This window comes from Bombina bombina, chromosome 5 (genome assembly GCF_027579735.1).
Source record: "Bombina bombina isolate aBomBom1 chromosome 5, aBomBom1.pri, whole genome shotgun sequence".
In the NCBI taxonomy this organism is placed as follows: Eukaryota; Metazoa; Chordata; class Amphibia; order Anura; family Bombinatoridae; genus Bombina; species Bombina bombina.
Window position 1 is genome coordinate 125,989,785 of NC_069503.1, and position 16,915 is coordinate 126,006,699.

The 16,915-nt window shown below is 42.1% G+C and overlaps 1 protein-coding gene across 1 annotated transcript in view; it reads right to left on the reverse strand.

Annotated features, from left to right (window-relative positions):
• SMARCC1 (SWI/SNF related, matrix associated, actin dependent regulator of chromatin subfamily c member 1) overlaps nucleotides 1-16,915 on the reverse strand; it is a gene marked incomplete in the record, with an annotated part of 306,811 nt that overhangs the window by 225,268 nt on the left and 64,628 nt on the right. Inside the window, 1 exon segment of the mRNA XM_053713684.1 lies at nucleotides 8,605-8,664. Within this exon segment, the coding sequence (XP_053569659.1) occupies nucleotides 8,605-8,664 (60 nt within the window).

Below are 16,915 nucleotides of genomic sequence, written 5' to 3' on the forward strand. Positions count from 1 at the left end.
GACCAAGTTAGAGGAACCTTAGGTCAAGAAAGGGAAGAAAAATTCCCACTCCTTTTTAAAACCACAAAAAAGATTTGAATAAAAACCTAGATCCTGTTTCTCTACAGGAACTGGAACAGTATTCTCCCAGGGAGGATAGACCTCTCACAGCTTAAGAAGTCCTCCCTCTGACCTGGTTTATGGACAGTCATGACAGGAGAAATCTGCCCCTTGGAGGGCAAGATTTGAATTCTATTCAGAAAACCTGGGATACTAGTCCATAGCCCAAGGATCTCAGACATAGTGTATCCGAGCCTGCAGAGAAAAAAAAGGAATAACTGCCCCCCACTGGATCGGGGATGGACCTCTTCATGCTGATCCTGAATCAGAGGAAGATTACTTGGCTTACATCCCCTTAATCCAAGGTTGACAAGACCTGGGACTTTTAAATCCATGAACCACTAACCTTCAGCTTGCTAAGCGGCTAAGCTAACCAGTGGACCACTTCTAAAGGCTATCTTGCATTCTAGATAAGAAATAGCCAGCTCTACAGTCCAGATTCATCCTGGATCTCCTCTAAGGAAGACCCCTCAGAAAGAGATTGTAACTGGTATGCCATCTCACATTGCACCCGAAAAAGCCCAGGTGGTCTCCCATCCAGGTCCCGACCATGCCTGGCCCTGAATTTCTGAGATCAGATAGGATCAGGAGAATTAGGGTAGCGAGGTGGTAGACATGGTATATTCTTTCTTTAAATAAGCTTCCAGCTGATATTCAGAAGCTTCAATGTTTCCCATAAAGAAATTATTTACAACGGGGAGGTACAGCATGTCAGACATCGGAGAAAATAATAAGTCTGTATAAAGTAAAAATTAACATTAGTGTCTTACTAATTAGATAAGAAAATAGTATCTCAAGAGAATTCACCTCAATGTGAGAGATACACTATAGAATCATGAACAGGTTTAGAAAAGGTATGATCTCTTAATTAACACTAAACACTCTTAATGAAAAAAGAGCCCAACTAAAGAATATCCTGATATAAAATGAAAAACATAATTTATGCTTACCTGATAAATTCCTTTCTTCTGTTGTGTGATCAGTCCACGGGTCATCATTACTTCTGGGATATAACTCCTCCCCAACAGGAAATGCAAGAGGATTCACCCAGCAGAGCTGCATATAGCTCCTCCCCTCTACGTCAGTCCCAGTCATTCGACCAAGAATCAACGAGAAAGGAGTAACCAAGGGTGAAGTGGTGACTGGAGTATAATTTAAAAGATATTTACCTGCCTTAAAACAGGGCGGGCCGTGGACTGATCACACAACAGAAGAAAGGAATTTATCAGGTAAGCATAAATTATGTTTTCTTCTGTTATGTGTGATCAGTCCACGGGTCATCATTACTTCTGGGATACCAATACCAAAGCAAAAGTACACGGATGACGGGAGGGATAGGCAGGCTCATTATACAGAAGGAACCACTGCCTGAAGAACCTTTCTCCCAAAAATAGCCTCCGAAGAAGCAAAAGTGTCAAATTTGTAAAATTTGGAAAAAGTATGAAGCGAAGACCAAGTTGCAGCCTTGCAAATCTGTTCAACAGAGGCCTCATTCTTAAAGGCCCAAGTGGAAGCCACAGCTCTAGTGGAGTGAGCTGTAATTCTTTCAGGAGGCTGCTGTCCAGCAGTCTCATAGGCTAAACGTATTATGCTACGAAGCCAAAAAGAGAGAGAGGTAGCAGAAGCTTTTTGACCTCTCCTCTGTCCAGAATAAACGACAAACAGGGAAGAAGTTTGGCGAAAATCTTTAGTTGCCTGCAAGTAGAACTTGAGGGCACGAACTACATCCAGATTGTGTAGAAGACGTTCCTTCTTTGAAGAAGGATTTGGACACAAGGATGGAACAACAATCTCTTGATTGATATTCCTGTTAGTGACTACCTTAGGTAAGATCCCAGGTTTAGTACGCAGAACTACCTTATCTGAGTGAAAAATCAGATAAAGAGAATCACAATGTAAAGCTGATAACTCAGAGACTCTTCGAGCCGAGGAAATAGCCATTAAAAACAGAACTTTCCAAGATAACAATTTTATATCAATGGAATGAAGGGGTTCAAACGGAACACCCTGTAAAACGTTAAGAACTAAGTTTAAACTCCATGGCGGAGCAACAGCTTTAAACACAGGCTTGATCCTAGCTAAAGCCTGACAAAAGGCCTGGACGTCTGGATTTTCTGACAGACGCCTGTGTAACAAGATGGACAGAGCTGAAATCTGTCCCTTTAATGAACTAGCTGATAAACCCTTTTCTAAACCTTCTTGTAGAAAGGACAATATCCTAGGGATCCTAACCTTACTCCAGGAGTAACGTTTGGATTCGCACCAGTATAGGTATTTACGCCATATTTTATGGTAAATCTTTCTGGTAACAGGCTTCCTAGCCTGTATCAGGGTATCAATAACCGACTCAGAAAAACCACGTTTTGATAAAATCAAGCGTTCAATTTCCAAGCAGTCAGCTTCAGAGAAGTTAGATTTTGATGTTTGAATGGACCCTGTATCAGAAGGTCCTGTCTTAGAGGTAGAGACCAAGGCGGACAGGATGACATGTCCACTAGATCTGCATACCAAGTCCTGCGTGGCCATGCAGGCGCTATTAGAATCACTGATGCTCTCTCCTGTTTGATTTTGGCAATCAATCGAGGAAGCAGCGGGAAGGGTGGAAACACATAAGCCATCCCGAAGTTCCAAGGTGCTGTCAAAGCATCTATCAGAACCGCTCCCGGATCCCTGGATCTGGACCCGTAGTGAGGAAGTTTGGCGTTCTGGCGAGACGCCATGAGATCTATCTCTGGTTTGCCCCAACGTCGAAGTATTTGGGCAAAGACCTCCGGATGAAGTTCCCACTCCCCCGGATGAAAAGTCTGGCGACTCAAAAAATCCGCCTCCCAGTTCTCCACTCCCGGGATGTGGATTGCTGACAGGTGGCAAGAGTGAGACTCTGCCCAGCGAATTATCTTTGATACTTCCATCATTGCTAGGGAGCTTCTTGTCCCTCCCTGATGGTTGATGTAAGCTACAGTCGTGATGTTGTCCGACTGAAACCTGATGAACCCCCGAGTTGTTAATTGGGGCCAAGCCAGAAGGGCATTGAGAACTGCTCTCAATTCCAGAATGTTTATTGGAAGGAGACTCTCCTCCTGATTCCATAGTCCCTGAGCTTTCAGAGAATTCCAGACAGCGCCCCAACCTAGTAGGCTGGCGTCTGTTACAATTGTCCAGTCTGGCCTGCTGAATGGCATCCCCCTGGACAGGTGCGGCCGATAAAGCCACCATAGAAGAGAATTTCTGGTCTCTTGATTCAGATTCAGAGTAGGGGACAAATCTGAGTAATCCCCATTCCACTGACTTAGCATGCACAATTGCAGCGGTCTGAGGTGTAGGCGTGCAAAAGGTACTATGTCCATTGCCGCTACCATTAAGCCGATCACCTCCATGCATTGAGCTACTGACGGGTGTTGAATGGAATGAAGGACACGGCATGCATTTAGAAGCTTTGTTAACCTGTCTTCTGTCAGGTAAATCTTCATTTCTACAGAATCTATAAGAGTCCCCAAGAATGGAACTCTTGTGAGAGGAAAAAGAGAACTCTTCTTTTCGTTCACTTTCCATCCATGCGACCTTAGAAATGCCAGAACTAACTCTGTATGAGACTTGGCAGTTTGAAAGCTTGAAGCTTGTATTAGAATGTCGTCTAGATACGGAGCTACCGAAATCCCTCGCGGTCTTAGTACCGCCAGAAGGGCACCCAGAACCTTTGTGAAGATTCTTGGAGCCGTAGCCAATCCGAATGGAAAAGCTACAAACTGGTAGTGCCTGTCTAAGAAGGCAAACCTTAGGTACCGGTGATGATCTTTGTGAATCGGTATGTGAAGGTAAGCATCTTTTAAATCCACTGTGGTCATGTACTGACCCTTTTGGATCATGGGTAAGATTGTCCGAATAGTTTCCATTTTGAACGATGGAACTCTTAGGAATTTGTTTAGAATCTTTAAATCTAAGATTGGCCTGAAAGTTCCCTCTTTTTTGGGAACCACAAACAGGTTTGAGTAGAACCCTTGTCCTTGTTCCGACCGCGGAACCGGATGGATCACTCCCATTAATAACAGATCTTGTACACAGCGTAGAAACGCTTCTTTCTTTATCTGGTTTGTTGACAACCTTGACAGATGAAATCTCCCTCTTGGGGGAGATAATTTGAAGTCTAGAAGGTATCCCTGAGATATGATCTCTAGCGCCCAGGGATCCTGAACATCTCTTGCCCAGGCCTGGGCGAAGAGAGAAAGTCTGCCCCCCACTAGATCCGGTCCCGGATCGAGGGCTCTCGGTTCATGCTGTCTTTGGGGCAGCAGCAGGTTTCCTGGCCTGCTTGCCCTTGTTCCAGGACTGGTTAGGTTTCCAGCCATGCCTGTAACGAGCAACAGCTCCCTCCTGTTTTGGTGCAGTGGAGGTTGATGCTGCTCCTGTTTTGAAATTCCGAAAGGGACGAAAATTAGACTGTCTAGCCTTAGCTTTGGCTTTGTCTTGAGGTAGGGCGTGGCCCTTACCTCCTGTAATGTCAGCGATAATTTCTTTCAAACCGGGCCCAAATAAAGACTGCCCCTTGAAAGGTATATTAAGTAATTTGGACTTAGAAGTAACATCAGCTGACCAGGATTTTAGCCACAGCGCCCTACGTGCCTGGATGGCGAATCCTGAGTTCTTAGCCGTAAGTTTGGTTAAATGTACTACGGCCTCCGAAATGAATGAATTAGCTAGTTTAAGGACTCTAAGCCTGTCCGTAATGTCGTCTAGCGTAGATGAACTAAGGTTCTCTTCCAGAGACTCAATCCAAAATGCTGCCGCAGCCGTAATCGGCGCGATACATGCAAGGGGTTGCAATATAAAACCTTGTTGAACAAACATTTTCTTAAGGTAACCCTCTAATTTTTTATCCATTGGATCTGAAAAAGCACAGCTATCCTCCACCGGGATAGTGGTACGCTTAGCTAAAGTAGAAACTGCTCCCTCCACCTTAGGGACCGTTTGCCATAAGTCCCGAGTGGTGGCGTCTATTGGAAACATCTTTCTAAATATTGGAGGGGGTGAGAACGGCACACCGGGTCTATCCCACTCCTTAGTAACAATTTCAGTTAGTCTCTTAGGTATAGGAAAAACGTCAGTACTCGCCGGTACCGCAAAGTATTTATCCAACCTACACAATTTCTCTGGTATTGCAACGGTGTTACAATCATTGAGAGCTGCTAAAACCTCCCCTAGTAATACACGGAGGTTCTCCAATTTAAATTTAAAATTTGAAATATCTGAATCCAATCTGTTTGGATCAGAACCGTCACCCACAGAATGAAGCTCTCCGTCCTCATGCTCTGCAAGCTGTGACGCAGTATCAGACATGACCCTAGTATTGTCAGCGCACTCTGTTCTCACCCCAGAGTGATCACGCTTGCCTCTTAGTTCTGGTAATTTAGACAAAACTTCAGTCATAACAGTAGCCATATCTTGTAATGTTATCTGTAATGGTCGCCCAGATGTACTAGGCGCCATAATATCACGCACCTCCCGGGCGGGAGATGCAGGTACTGCCGCGTGAGGCGAGTTAGTCGGCATAACTCTCCCCTCGCTGTTTGGTGAAATTTGTTCAAATTGTACAGATTGACTTTTATTTAAAGTAGCATCAATACAGTTAGTACATAAATTTCTATTGGGCTCCACCTTGGCATTGGAACAAATGACACAGATATCTTCCTCTGAGTCAGACATGTTTAACACACTAGCAATAAACTTGCAACTTGGTTATAATCTTTTTTAGCAAAAACGTACTGTGCCTCAAAGAGGTACTAAACGATTAAATGACAGTTGAAATAATGAACTGAAAAACAGTTATAGCATCAAACTTTAAAACAACACAACTTTTAGTAAAGGTTTGTTCCCATTAGTAAAATAACAATAATTAAATTTGACATAAAAAATTACAGAGCAACGTTTTTATTCACAGTCAATATAAAATTCTCACAGCTCTGCTGAGAGAATCTACCTCCCTCCAAAGAAGTTTGAAGACCCCTGAGATCTGTCAGAGATGAACCGGATCATGCAGGAAATATAAGAGTAGCTGACTGGAAATTTTTGATGCGTAGCAAAGAGCGCCAAAAACGGCCCCTCCCTCTCACACACAGCAGTGAAGAGAAACGAAACTGTCACAATTAAAAGCAAACAACTGCCAAGTGGAAAATAATGCCCAAATATTTATTCACTCAGTACCTCAGAAATGTAAACGATTCTACATTCCAGCAAAAACGTTTAACATGATAAATACTTATTAAAAGGATTAGTGACTTTTAACAGAGTAGTTCCGGTGAAATACCATCCCCAGAATACTGAAATGTATACATACATGTCATTATAACGGTATGGCAGGATTTTCTCATCAATTCCATTCAGAAAATAAAAACTGCTACATACCTCAATGCAGATTCATCTGCCCGCTGTCCCCTGATCTGAAGCTTTTACCTCCCTCAGATGGCCGAGAACAGCAATATGATCTTAACTACTCCGGTTAAAATCATAGTAAAAAACTCTGGTAGATTCTTCCTCAAACTCTGCCAGAGAAGTAATAACACGCTCCGGTGCTATTGTAAAATAACAAACTTTTGATTGAAGTCATAAAAACTAAGTATAATCACCATAGTCCTCTCACACATCCTATCTAGTCGTTGGGTGCAAGAGAATGACTGGGACTGACGTAGAGGGGAGGAGCTATATGCAGCTCTGCTGGGTGAATCCTCTTGCATTTCCTGTTGGGGAGGAGTTATATCCCAGAAGTAATGATGACCCGTGGACTGATCACACATAACAGAAGAAAGTAGGATTAAATAACATGTCATCTAGAGATCAAGAAATCAACTCCATATAAGAGATTTCAAGAAAATTACCAAAAACGGTCACCAGATGTCAGTCTAAACCACTATTTTCGGAACAGAAAAACTAAGCAGGTACAGCACAAACATATATGCAAAAATAAAAAGGCAGTTCTTCATTATTTAGCTATGTGGCTGAATATTGAGTCGATGCGCTGAAAACCACTCTATTTTCTGATCTGCTGACAACAGAAACACCGGGATCCGCTGAGAACCCTTATTCTCCAAATACAATGCGGCAGTTCCCAATAGCGGGAAATATGTAACCTAAACCACCACTGAACTAGATAAAATGGCGCTCAAAAAACATAGTTGCGCACTAAACCACATAACAGTACATATGTCCCTTAATAAGGAATTAAGCCAAACACTGCCTAAAGAACCTCCTTCACATAGAAAATGGCACAATATGCAGCTCCTAAGCAGCGGACGTGCAGCCGTACTAAAGGGGAATGGAGTCGGCTGTAAACCCTTTAAGATCCTCATATTAGGGAATAAGTAAATTGGGCTAAGAGATCAGGGAGATTAATCCCTGGAGCACTCCTTTAGCATTCATACCCCCCTCAGGAGGACGCTTAATTTGACTCTAGTGTTAAAATAAACAGTATTTTACAATTGGATGCCAGGTTGCAAAATTGAACACAAAGTTTCTTCTCTATGCCGCAACACATCGTAGGCTAAGGGGTACTTTGAAAATAAGGATGTGTACATATATAACAGTAGAAAACATTCACACAGTAAAAACCTGACCGTTAAAACCGTCTGCATTACGACTGCACCACAATAAACAGGTTCATGTTATGCAGGACGCACACACATCCACAGTAAAAATTAGCCTTTCAAAAAGAGGCACCTTAAAAGTCTGATATAACGGAACATACAGGGATAAAGGGAGTGAGGAAGAAGTCAATATGACCCTTATTCCCCACACACCATAAGTACTGGGTTGGACTGTAAAAACAGCCCAGTAACGGGGCAGCAAAAACCCTGACCCTGGCAGAATGCCAGATAACTGCTCAGCCGCATTATACCCGAAAACTGATATATATAGAGAATACACAAACCTCATTTAGGAGGTCAGAGGTCCCACTAGGTCCCCGAATTCTTAGTCCTGACCCATTTTCTTTCCAGAGAATATATAAGAAAGGACTTACCCTCCAGGGAATTTCTGCTGTGGAGCAGTCACAGCAGATGCAGGTCTGATAGCCTCACTTGACCACCAACAGGGACCTGTAGACAAAGACAAAGTCACCAACCCTGGCTTTCTATCAAAGGGGTAGCAATAATGTTAGAAAGCAGCAAGGTTGTCTTTGCTTTATTTCTTACATGGACACAGCATAGCCCCAAATTATTGCTTGCAGGGAAAAGTACCTATTAAAGGATAAAATATCTTTAGACACCAATTTCGCACATCCTCCATTGAAAAAGGCAAAGAGAATGACTGGGGATTATGGGTAAGGGAAGTTACACTTAACAGCTTTGCTGCGGTGCTCTTTGCCTCCTCCTGCTGGCCAGGAGTTGAATATCCCACTAGTAATTGGAATGACGTGGACTCTCCATGTCATAGGAAAGAAATTCAAAAATACAGCGAGCTAGGAGAATATGCCATTTTGCAAAATTATTAGTTATAAACTGAAGACACAACACTTACCTAGATCTGCAACCACGCCTCCTTTCACAGGGGTGTTTTCACTGTCCTTTTTGGGGTTCACTGAAGCATAAAGAAAAAAAAACTATTAAATATATCTTAAAAAAGATGCAGTCATGTAGCAGTTACTCGTTCGTACCCTTACTAGCTGCGTATTCTTTGCAAACACACCTGAGCTTACCTAGGAATTACTTAGGTAACATTACAACAGTCATTCTATGAAAAGGAAAAAGGTTTATATGGTCTGGCTCATATTAGGGATCTTTTAAAACATTATCAAACATTTTGTGAGCTATTTAACAGGACTTGAGGCATTAGGCATAACTGTACAGGGGCTTGTGTTTTAGTGTACAACAAGTTCCTTCAACCCATGACCTGGTACAGGGTCCCAAATACATTTAAATGAGCTTCCCCCGCTACTACACCTATGTAATTTATAAATGCTGATCACCAGTGTAGTTTATAAGCAACTGCATTCTGATATTAATTTTTTTCTTAAAAATGTAACTTTCAGACTAAGAAATGTAAAGCTCAAAAAAAGTGTTAAAAAGGACATTAAACTGATGATGCAGTGCGCTTTTTCTTTAACGGAATTGTTTTTAAGAAAACAAAAAAAAACAAAAAAAAAAAAAACACAAGTAACCACTGCCCACAGCTAAATGATAGCTACCATTACAGAACTCAAGCTCTACTGTCACATGATTTTTCCAGCAAAACACCTCTACTGAGAATGATCAACAAACAGACTATTGCAAGAGCAAGTCTCCAAGGACACAAAGGAAAATCTGCTCCTTTGCCTTCTTCTAGAGACCACAGCCACCTTGTGGCGGGTGTAATGGACCGTTCACAAATGAAGATAATTGAAAAATAAAGTAAAATCTTTTTAAAAATGATGAATACATACTGTAATGTAGTACTGAGCAATTAATTGCAATATGAGGCTATGCAATTTCTAAACATTGCACAATGCTACAATTTATCAATAGGGGGGGAGTCTGAAACTGCTTCTTTAGAATGTCATGTTAGGCACGGATCACTCCTCCAGGGGTGGACCAGGAAGCTTCACAGCACAACACTCCTGCCGCAATTTGACTTCCCTCATGGATTGTTGCTTCAGCCCTGAGGTGTGCACAGACAAGGAAGGTGGCGGACTGGGGCTCTTTTCTCTAGCCTATTTACTCTGAACTGCAAGGGGAACAAGCCCCTTTTTTTAAACAGTTATACAATTTTCATTCAAAAACACATTGGTTTCCAAAACATTTTAATAAAAATCGCATTCACAATATTTCATCAACAAATCGTGATTTTGTTTTTTATATATCACACAGCCCTACTGTAATGTTTTCTTTTAAATATAGCTTATATACTGCTTAGTGCTTTTTTATAAAAACAAACTTCTATATGCCTTTAATACTGCCATATTTTTTTACTGTTTATCTTCATGCAATAGTCTTCATAGCGCATAGATTTTACTTGCTCACTTTTCAAACCACTGAATCCTATTACTTAAGTAAACTTATGGGCAGTGGCTAACAATTTAGTTTGACTATTAAAGGGCTGTTTAGTCACCCAAGTTAAATCAATCACACATATATGGCTCGTCATTGGCTCACCAGATATGCTCAGCTAGCTCCCAGTAGTGCATTGCTGCTCCTTCAACAAAAGGATACCAAGGGAATTAATTAAATTTGACAATAGAAGTAAATTGGAAAGTTGTTTAACATTGTATAATCTGAAACATGACAAAAAAAAAAAAACAATTGGGGTTTGATAACCCTCTAAAGTGCTGCTCTGGGCTGCAGCAGCCAAGCTGAACACATGGAGTCATGCAACTGCCAGTGCCGATAGGCTGAAAAGCTAAAAGGCTTAAATACATCCTTAAAACCGATATGGAGCGCCAAAAGTAGAAAAACTGCACACTCTACTTTAATGTGTCCCTTCAAAGGTTTTTGAAATCTTGTAATTCTGTAATTATGCCACTTCCCTCTAAAGTTGAAGCTCTTGCTAGCAATCATGGATAGTGCACTTATTAGCACATGCACTCTCCTAAAACTGCTGCTTAAGTGCACTTAGTATGGAACTTCAGAAGCATCACAGTGATGCAAGAGGACACAAGTCAACATTCTATAGCTGAATTGTGAACTAAATGAAAAGTTGCTCAGTATTTGTAAGCAAACCGAGGCTGCATTAGAATACATTAAAAAAATAAATGATTTATGGTTATAAAGAGGTTATATAAAGGACATCTATCAATGCACAAGATACAATAGACAACTGAGCTCCTTCAATTACAATAAAAAAAACAAAAAAAAACATTTTACTGGCTATTTACCTCAATAGAAAGGTGGAATAAGGAACTTGGTATAATCAAACCTCAGCAGGCTTCTACTATATTCTCAAATACCATGTCACGCTCAACAATGCTTGAGATTAATTATAACATTTTACAAGGGTGTTTCTTACCCCTCATATAATTCAGACTATACCCTAGGAAAAATAGAAGTTTGAGATGTGGGCATATGGATAGTGGGCTAGGACCACAGGTCTACCAATTTTAGCTCAATGACCTGCAATAAAGTGAAGGGATTCTACAAGGTCTCATTGGCAATCAACCCTTTCATTTGGCTGCTAAAAAAAAATAAAAAAAATATGTATGCTTAACTGATAAATTTCTCTCTTTCCGGACATGGAGAGTCCACAACGTCATTCCAATTACTAGTGGGATATTCACTCCGGGTCAGCAGGAAGAAGCAAAGAGCATCCCAGCAGAGCTGTTAAGTGTCAATTCCCTTACCCAAAACCCCCAGTCATTCGGACAAAGGGAAATGGAAAAAGAAGATAACACAAAAGGTGTAGAGGTGCCTGAGGTTTTATAAAAAAAACAGAATTTATGCTTGCCTGATAAATTTCTCTCTTGTGATGTATCGAGTCCACGGATTCATCCATACTTATGAGATATTCTCCTTCCCTATAGGAAGTGGCAGAGAGAGCACCCACAGCAGAGCCGTCCATATAGCTCCTCCCTTAGCTCCACCCCCAGTCATTCGATCGAAGGCTAGGAAGAAAAAGGAGAAACTATAGGGTGCAGAGGTGACTGAAGTTTTTTAAAATAAAAATATGCTACCCGTCTTAAATAGACAGGGCGGGCCGTGGACTCGATACATCACAAGAGAAAGAAATTTATCAGGTAAGCATAAAATGTTTTCTCTTATAAGATGCATCGAGTCCACGGATTCATCCATACTTATGGGATACCAATACCAAAGCTTTAGGACACGGATGAAGGGAGGGACAAGACAGGTACCTTAAACTGAAGGCACCACTGCTTGTAGAACCTTTCTCCCAAAAATAGCCTCCGAAGAAGCAAAAGTATCAAATTTGTAAAATTTGTAAAAAAGTATGAAGCGAAGACCAAGTCGCCGCCTTACAAATCTGTTCAACACAAGCCTCATTTTTAAAAGCCCATGTGGAAGCCACTGCTCTAGTAGAATGAGCAGTAATTCTTTCCCGAAGCTGCTGGCCAGCAGTCTCAAAAGCCAAACGGATGAAGCTTTTCAGCCAAAAGGAAAGAGAGGAAGCCGTAGCCTTCTGACCTCTACGTTTACCAGAATAAACAACAAACAATGAAGATGTTTGACGGAAATCTTTAGTTGCTTGTAAGTAGAACTTTAAAGCACGAACCACATCAAGATTGTGCAACAGACATTCCTTCTTTGATGAAGGATTAGGACACAGAGAAGGAACAACTATCTCCTGATTGATATTCCTATTAGAAACAACCTTAGGAAGAAACCCAGGTTTGGTACGCAAAACCACCTTATTTGCATGGAAAACTAGGTAAGGTGAGTCACACAATAAAGCAGATAACTCAGTAGCTATCTCTTCGGCTCGAAGAGTTTCTAAAAACAAAACTTTCCAAGATTGAACCTATGCATTCCATAGATATTAAGCTTCTAACGGAACCCCTTAAAGAACTTTAAGAACCAAGTTTAGGCTCCATGGCGGAGCAACAGGTTTAAATACAGGCTTGATCCTGATCAAGGCCTGACTAAATGCTTGAACGACTGGAACATCTACCAGACGTTTGTGTAAAAGAATAGATAAAGCAGATATTTGTCCCTTTAAGGAACTAGCTGATAATCCCTTCTCCAATCCTTCTTGGAGAAAGGACAAAATTCTAGGAATCCTAATCTTACTCCATGAGTAACCCTTGGATTCACACCAACAAAGATATTTGCGCCAAATCTTATAATAGATTTTCCTGGTAACAGGCTTTCTAGCCTGAATCAGGGTATCAATGACCGACTCAGAGAAACCACGCTTTGATAGAATCAAGCGTTCAATCTCCAAGCAGTCAGACGCAGAGAAATTAGATTTGGATGCTTGAATGGACCTTGGATTAGAAGGTCCTGCCTCATTGGCAGAGTCCACGGTGGAACAGATGACATGTCCACCAGGTCTGCATACCAAGTCCTGTGTGGCCACGCAGGCGCTATCAGAATCACCAAAGCTCTCTCCTGCTTGATTCTGGCAACCAGACGTGGGAGGAGAGGAAACAGTGGAAATACATAAGCCAGATTGAAGGACCAGGGCACTGCTAGAGCATCTATCAGTACCACCTGGGGATCCCGGGACCTGGACCCATAACAAGGAAGTTTGGTGTTCTGACGGGACGCCATCAGAGCCAATTCTGGTGTGCCCCATAGCTGAGTCAGCTGGGCAAATACCTCCGGATGGAGCTCCCACTTCCCCAGATGAAAAGTCCGACGACTTAGGAAATCCGCCTCCCAGTTCTCTACCCCTGGGATATGGATTGCTGAGAGATGGCAAGAGTGATCCTCCGCCCATCTGATTATTTTGGTTACCTCCATCATCGCTAGAGAACTCAGTGTTCCTCCTTGATGACTGATATAGGCTAAAGTCGTGATGTTGTCCGACTGAAATCTGATGAATTTGGCCGCAGCTAGCTGAGGCCACGCCTGAAGCGCATTGAATATTGCTCTCAATTCTAGAATGTTTATCGGGAGGAGAGATTCCTCCCGAGACCATAAGCCCTGTGCTTTCAGGGATTTCCAGACTGCACCCCAGCCTAGCAGGCTGGCATCTGTCGTTACTATGAGCCACTCTGGCCTGCGGAAACACATTCCCTCAGACAGGTGGTCCTGAGACAACCACCAGAGAAGATAATCTCTGGTCTCTTGGTCCAGATGCAGTCGAGGAGATAAATCTGCATAATCCCCATTCCACTGTTTGAGCATGCATAGTTGCAGTGGTCTGAGGTGTAGGCGGGCATAAGGAACTATGTCCATTGCCGCTACCATGAGTCCGATTACCTCCATACACTAAGCCACTGATGGCCGAGGAATGGAATGAAGAGCTCGGCAAGTGATTAAAAAATTTTCTGACCTCAGTAAGAAATAGTTTCATTTCTACCGAGTCTATCAGAGTCCCTAGGAAGGAAACTCTTGTGAGAGGGACGAGAGAACTCTTTATGTTCACCTTCCATCTGTGAGATCTCAGAAAAGCCAACACGATGTCCGTGTGAGACTTGGCTAGCTGGAAAGTCGAAGCCTGAATTAAGATGTCGTCTAGATAAGACGCCACTGCTATACCCCGCGGTCTTAGAACCGCCAAAAGGGACCCTAGAACCTTTGTGAAAATTCAGGGAGCCGTGGCCAACCCGAAGGGAAGGGCCACAAACTGGTAATGCCTGTCCAGAAAGGCGAATCTGAGGAATTGATGATCTCTGTGAATAGGAATGTGTAGATACGCAGTCCAAATAGTCTTCATCTTGAAAGATGGTACTCAGTTATTTGTTTAGAATTTTGAGATCCAAGATTGGTCTGAAAGTTCCCTTTTTTTTGGGGGGGGAACCACAAACAGGTTGGAGTAAAAACCTAGCCCTTGTTCCGCTCTTGGAACTGGGCAGATCACTCCCATGGTATGTAGGTCTTCTACACAGCGTAAGAACGCCTCTCTCTTTGTCTGGTTTGCAGACAATTGAGAAATGTGAAATCTCCCCCTGGGGGGGGGGGGGGAGTCTGAAGTCCAGAAGATATCCTTGGGACACAATTCCTAAAGCCCAGGAATCGTGAACATCTCTTGCCCAAGCCTGAGCAAAGAAAGAGAGTCTGCCCCCTACTAGATCCTGTCCCGGATCGGGGGCTACCCCTTCATGCTGTCTTAGAGGCAGCAGCAGGCTTCTTGACCTGTTTACCTTTGTTCCAAGCCTGGTTAGGTCACCAGACTGACTTTGATTGGACAGAATTCCCTTCTTGCTTTGCTGCAGGGAAAGCTGAAGCGGGACCACCCTTGAAGTTCCGAAAGGAACGAAAATTATTTTGTTTGGTCCTCATCTTATTTGTTTTAGCCTGAGGGAGGGCATAGCCTTTCCCTCCAGTGATGTCTGAAATAATTTCTTTCAATGCAGGCCTGAATAGGGTCTTTCCTTTGAAAGGGATGTTCAACAATTTAGATTTTGATGACGCATCAGCAGAACAGGACTTAAGCCATAACGCCCTGCGTGCTAAAATGGCAAAACCTGAATTCTTTGCCGCTAATTTAGATTTGGAAAGCGGCATCTGTAATGAAAGAATTAGCCAACTTAAGGGCCTTAATTCTATCCATATCTTCTAATGGAGTCTCCACCTGGAGAGCCTCTTCTAGAGCCTTAAACCAGAAAGCAGCTGCAGTAGTTACAGGAACAATGCATGCAATAGGTTGGAGAAGAAAACCTTGATAAACAAAAATTTTCTTTAGGAGACCCTGTAATTTTTTATCCATAGGATCTTTGAAAGCACAACTGTCTTCGATAGGTATAGTTGTACGCTTAGCAAGAGTAGAAATAGCTCCCTCCACCTTAGGAACAGTCTGCCACGAGTCCTGTATGGTGTCAGATATGGGAAACATTTTCTTAAAAACAGGAGGGGGAGCGAACGGAATACCTGGTCTATCCCACTCCTTAGTAACAATAGTCACAATCCTCTTAGGGATTGGAAAAACATCAGTGTAAACAGGAACCTCTAAGTATCTGTCCATTATACACAATTTCTCTGGGACCACTATAGGGTCACAATCGTCTAGAGTAGCTAATACCTCCTTGAGCAATAAGCGGAGGTGTTCAAGCTTAAATTTTAAGGCCGTCATATCAGAATCTGTCTGAGAGAGCGTCTTTCCTGAATCAGAAATCTCTCCCTCAGATAACAAATCCCTTACCCCTACTTCAGAACATTGTGAGGGTATATCGGATACGGCTACTAAAGCGTCAGACGGCTCAGCATTTGTTCTTAACCCAGAGCTGTCACGCTTTCCTTGTAAACCAGGCAGTTTAGAGAAAACCTCTGTGAGGGTTTTATTCATAACTGTGGCCATGTCTTGTAAAGTAAATGAATTAGACGCACTAGAGGTACTTGGCGTCACTTGTGCGGGCGTTACTGGTTGTGACACTTGGGGAGAGCTAGATGCTAAACCCTCATTTCCTTCTGTCTGAGAATCATCTATTGCAATATTTTTAAGTGCTAAAATATGCTCTTTATAATTTATAGACATATCAGTGCAAGTGGGACACATTCTAAGAGGGGGTTCCACAATGGCTTCTAAACACATAGAACAAGGATTTTCCTTGGTGTCAGACATGTTAAACAGGCTACTAATAAAACAAACAAGCTTGAAAAACACTTTAATCAAAGAAAATAACACTTTAAACAAAAACGGTACTGTGCCTTTAAGAGAAAAAAAGCTGCACAAACTCTGCAAAACAGTGTAAAAAAAGCAGTTAACAAAACAAAATTTTTACAGTAGCATCATAAAGCCTTAGTAACTTTGCACAACAATGCAAATAAACAATTAACCCCTTAATGTAAAAACCGGATTAAAATACAGCAGGAACCTCTGGAGAAGTAGCTGGATGCTTCTGAGGTAAATAAACTGTGCAACTGAAAATAGGCCCCTCCCACCTCACTCAATGTTATGGGGCCTAAAAAACACCAGAGTGTTTCTTAAACCAGCCATGTGGGTTAATAACCCTTAAACAAGCCACATAGACCCCTTAAAGTCCCTCAAAAAATGTTTTATTAATTAAACCAAAAGATTTTTCCTATTAGTGTCACCAGTAACTATGAGCCCTTTATACAAGCTTGGATTCCTCTTTTACTGAATACAGCTTACCTTTCCCTTATGGGGATATTGCCAGCCTTTTCTAGAAATAACAGTCTGTCTAGAAAAAAATAGACTGAACATACCTTAATGCAGTTTACCCTGCAAACTGTTCCCCCAACTGAAGTTTTCCTGTACTCTTCAGCCCTTGTAAGAACAG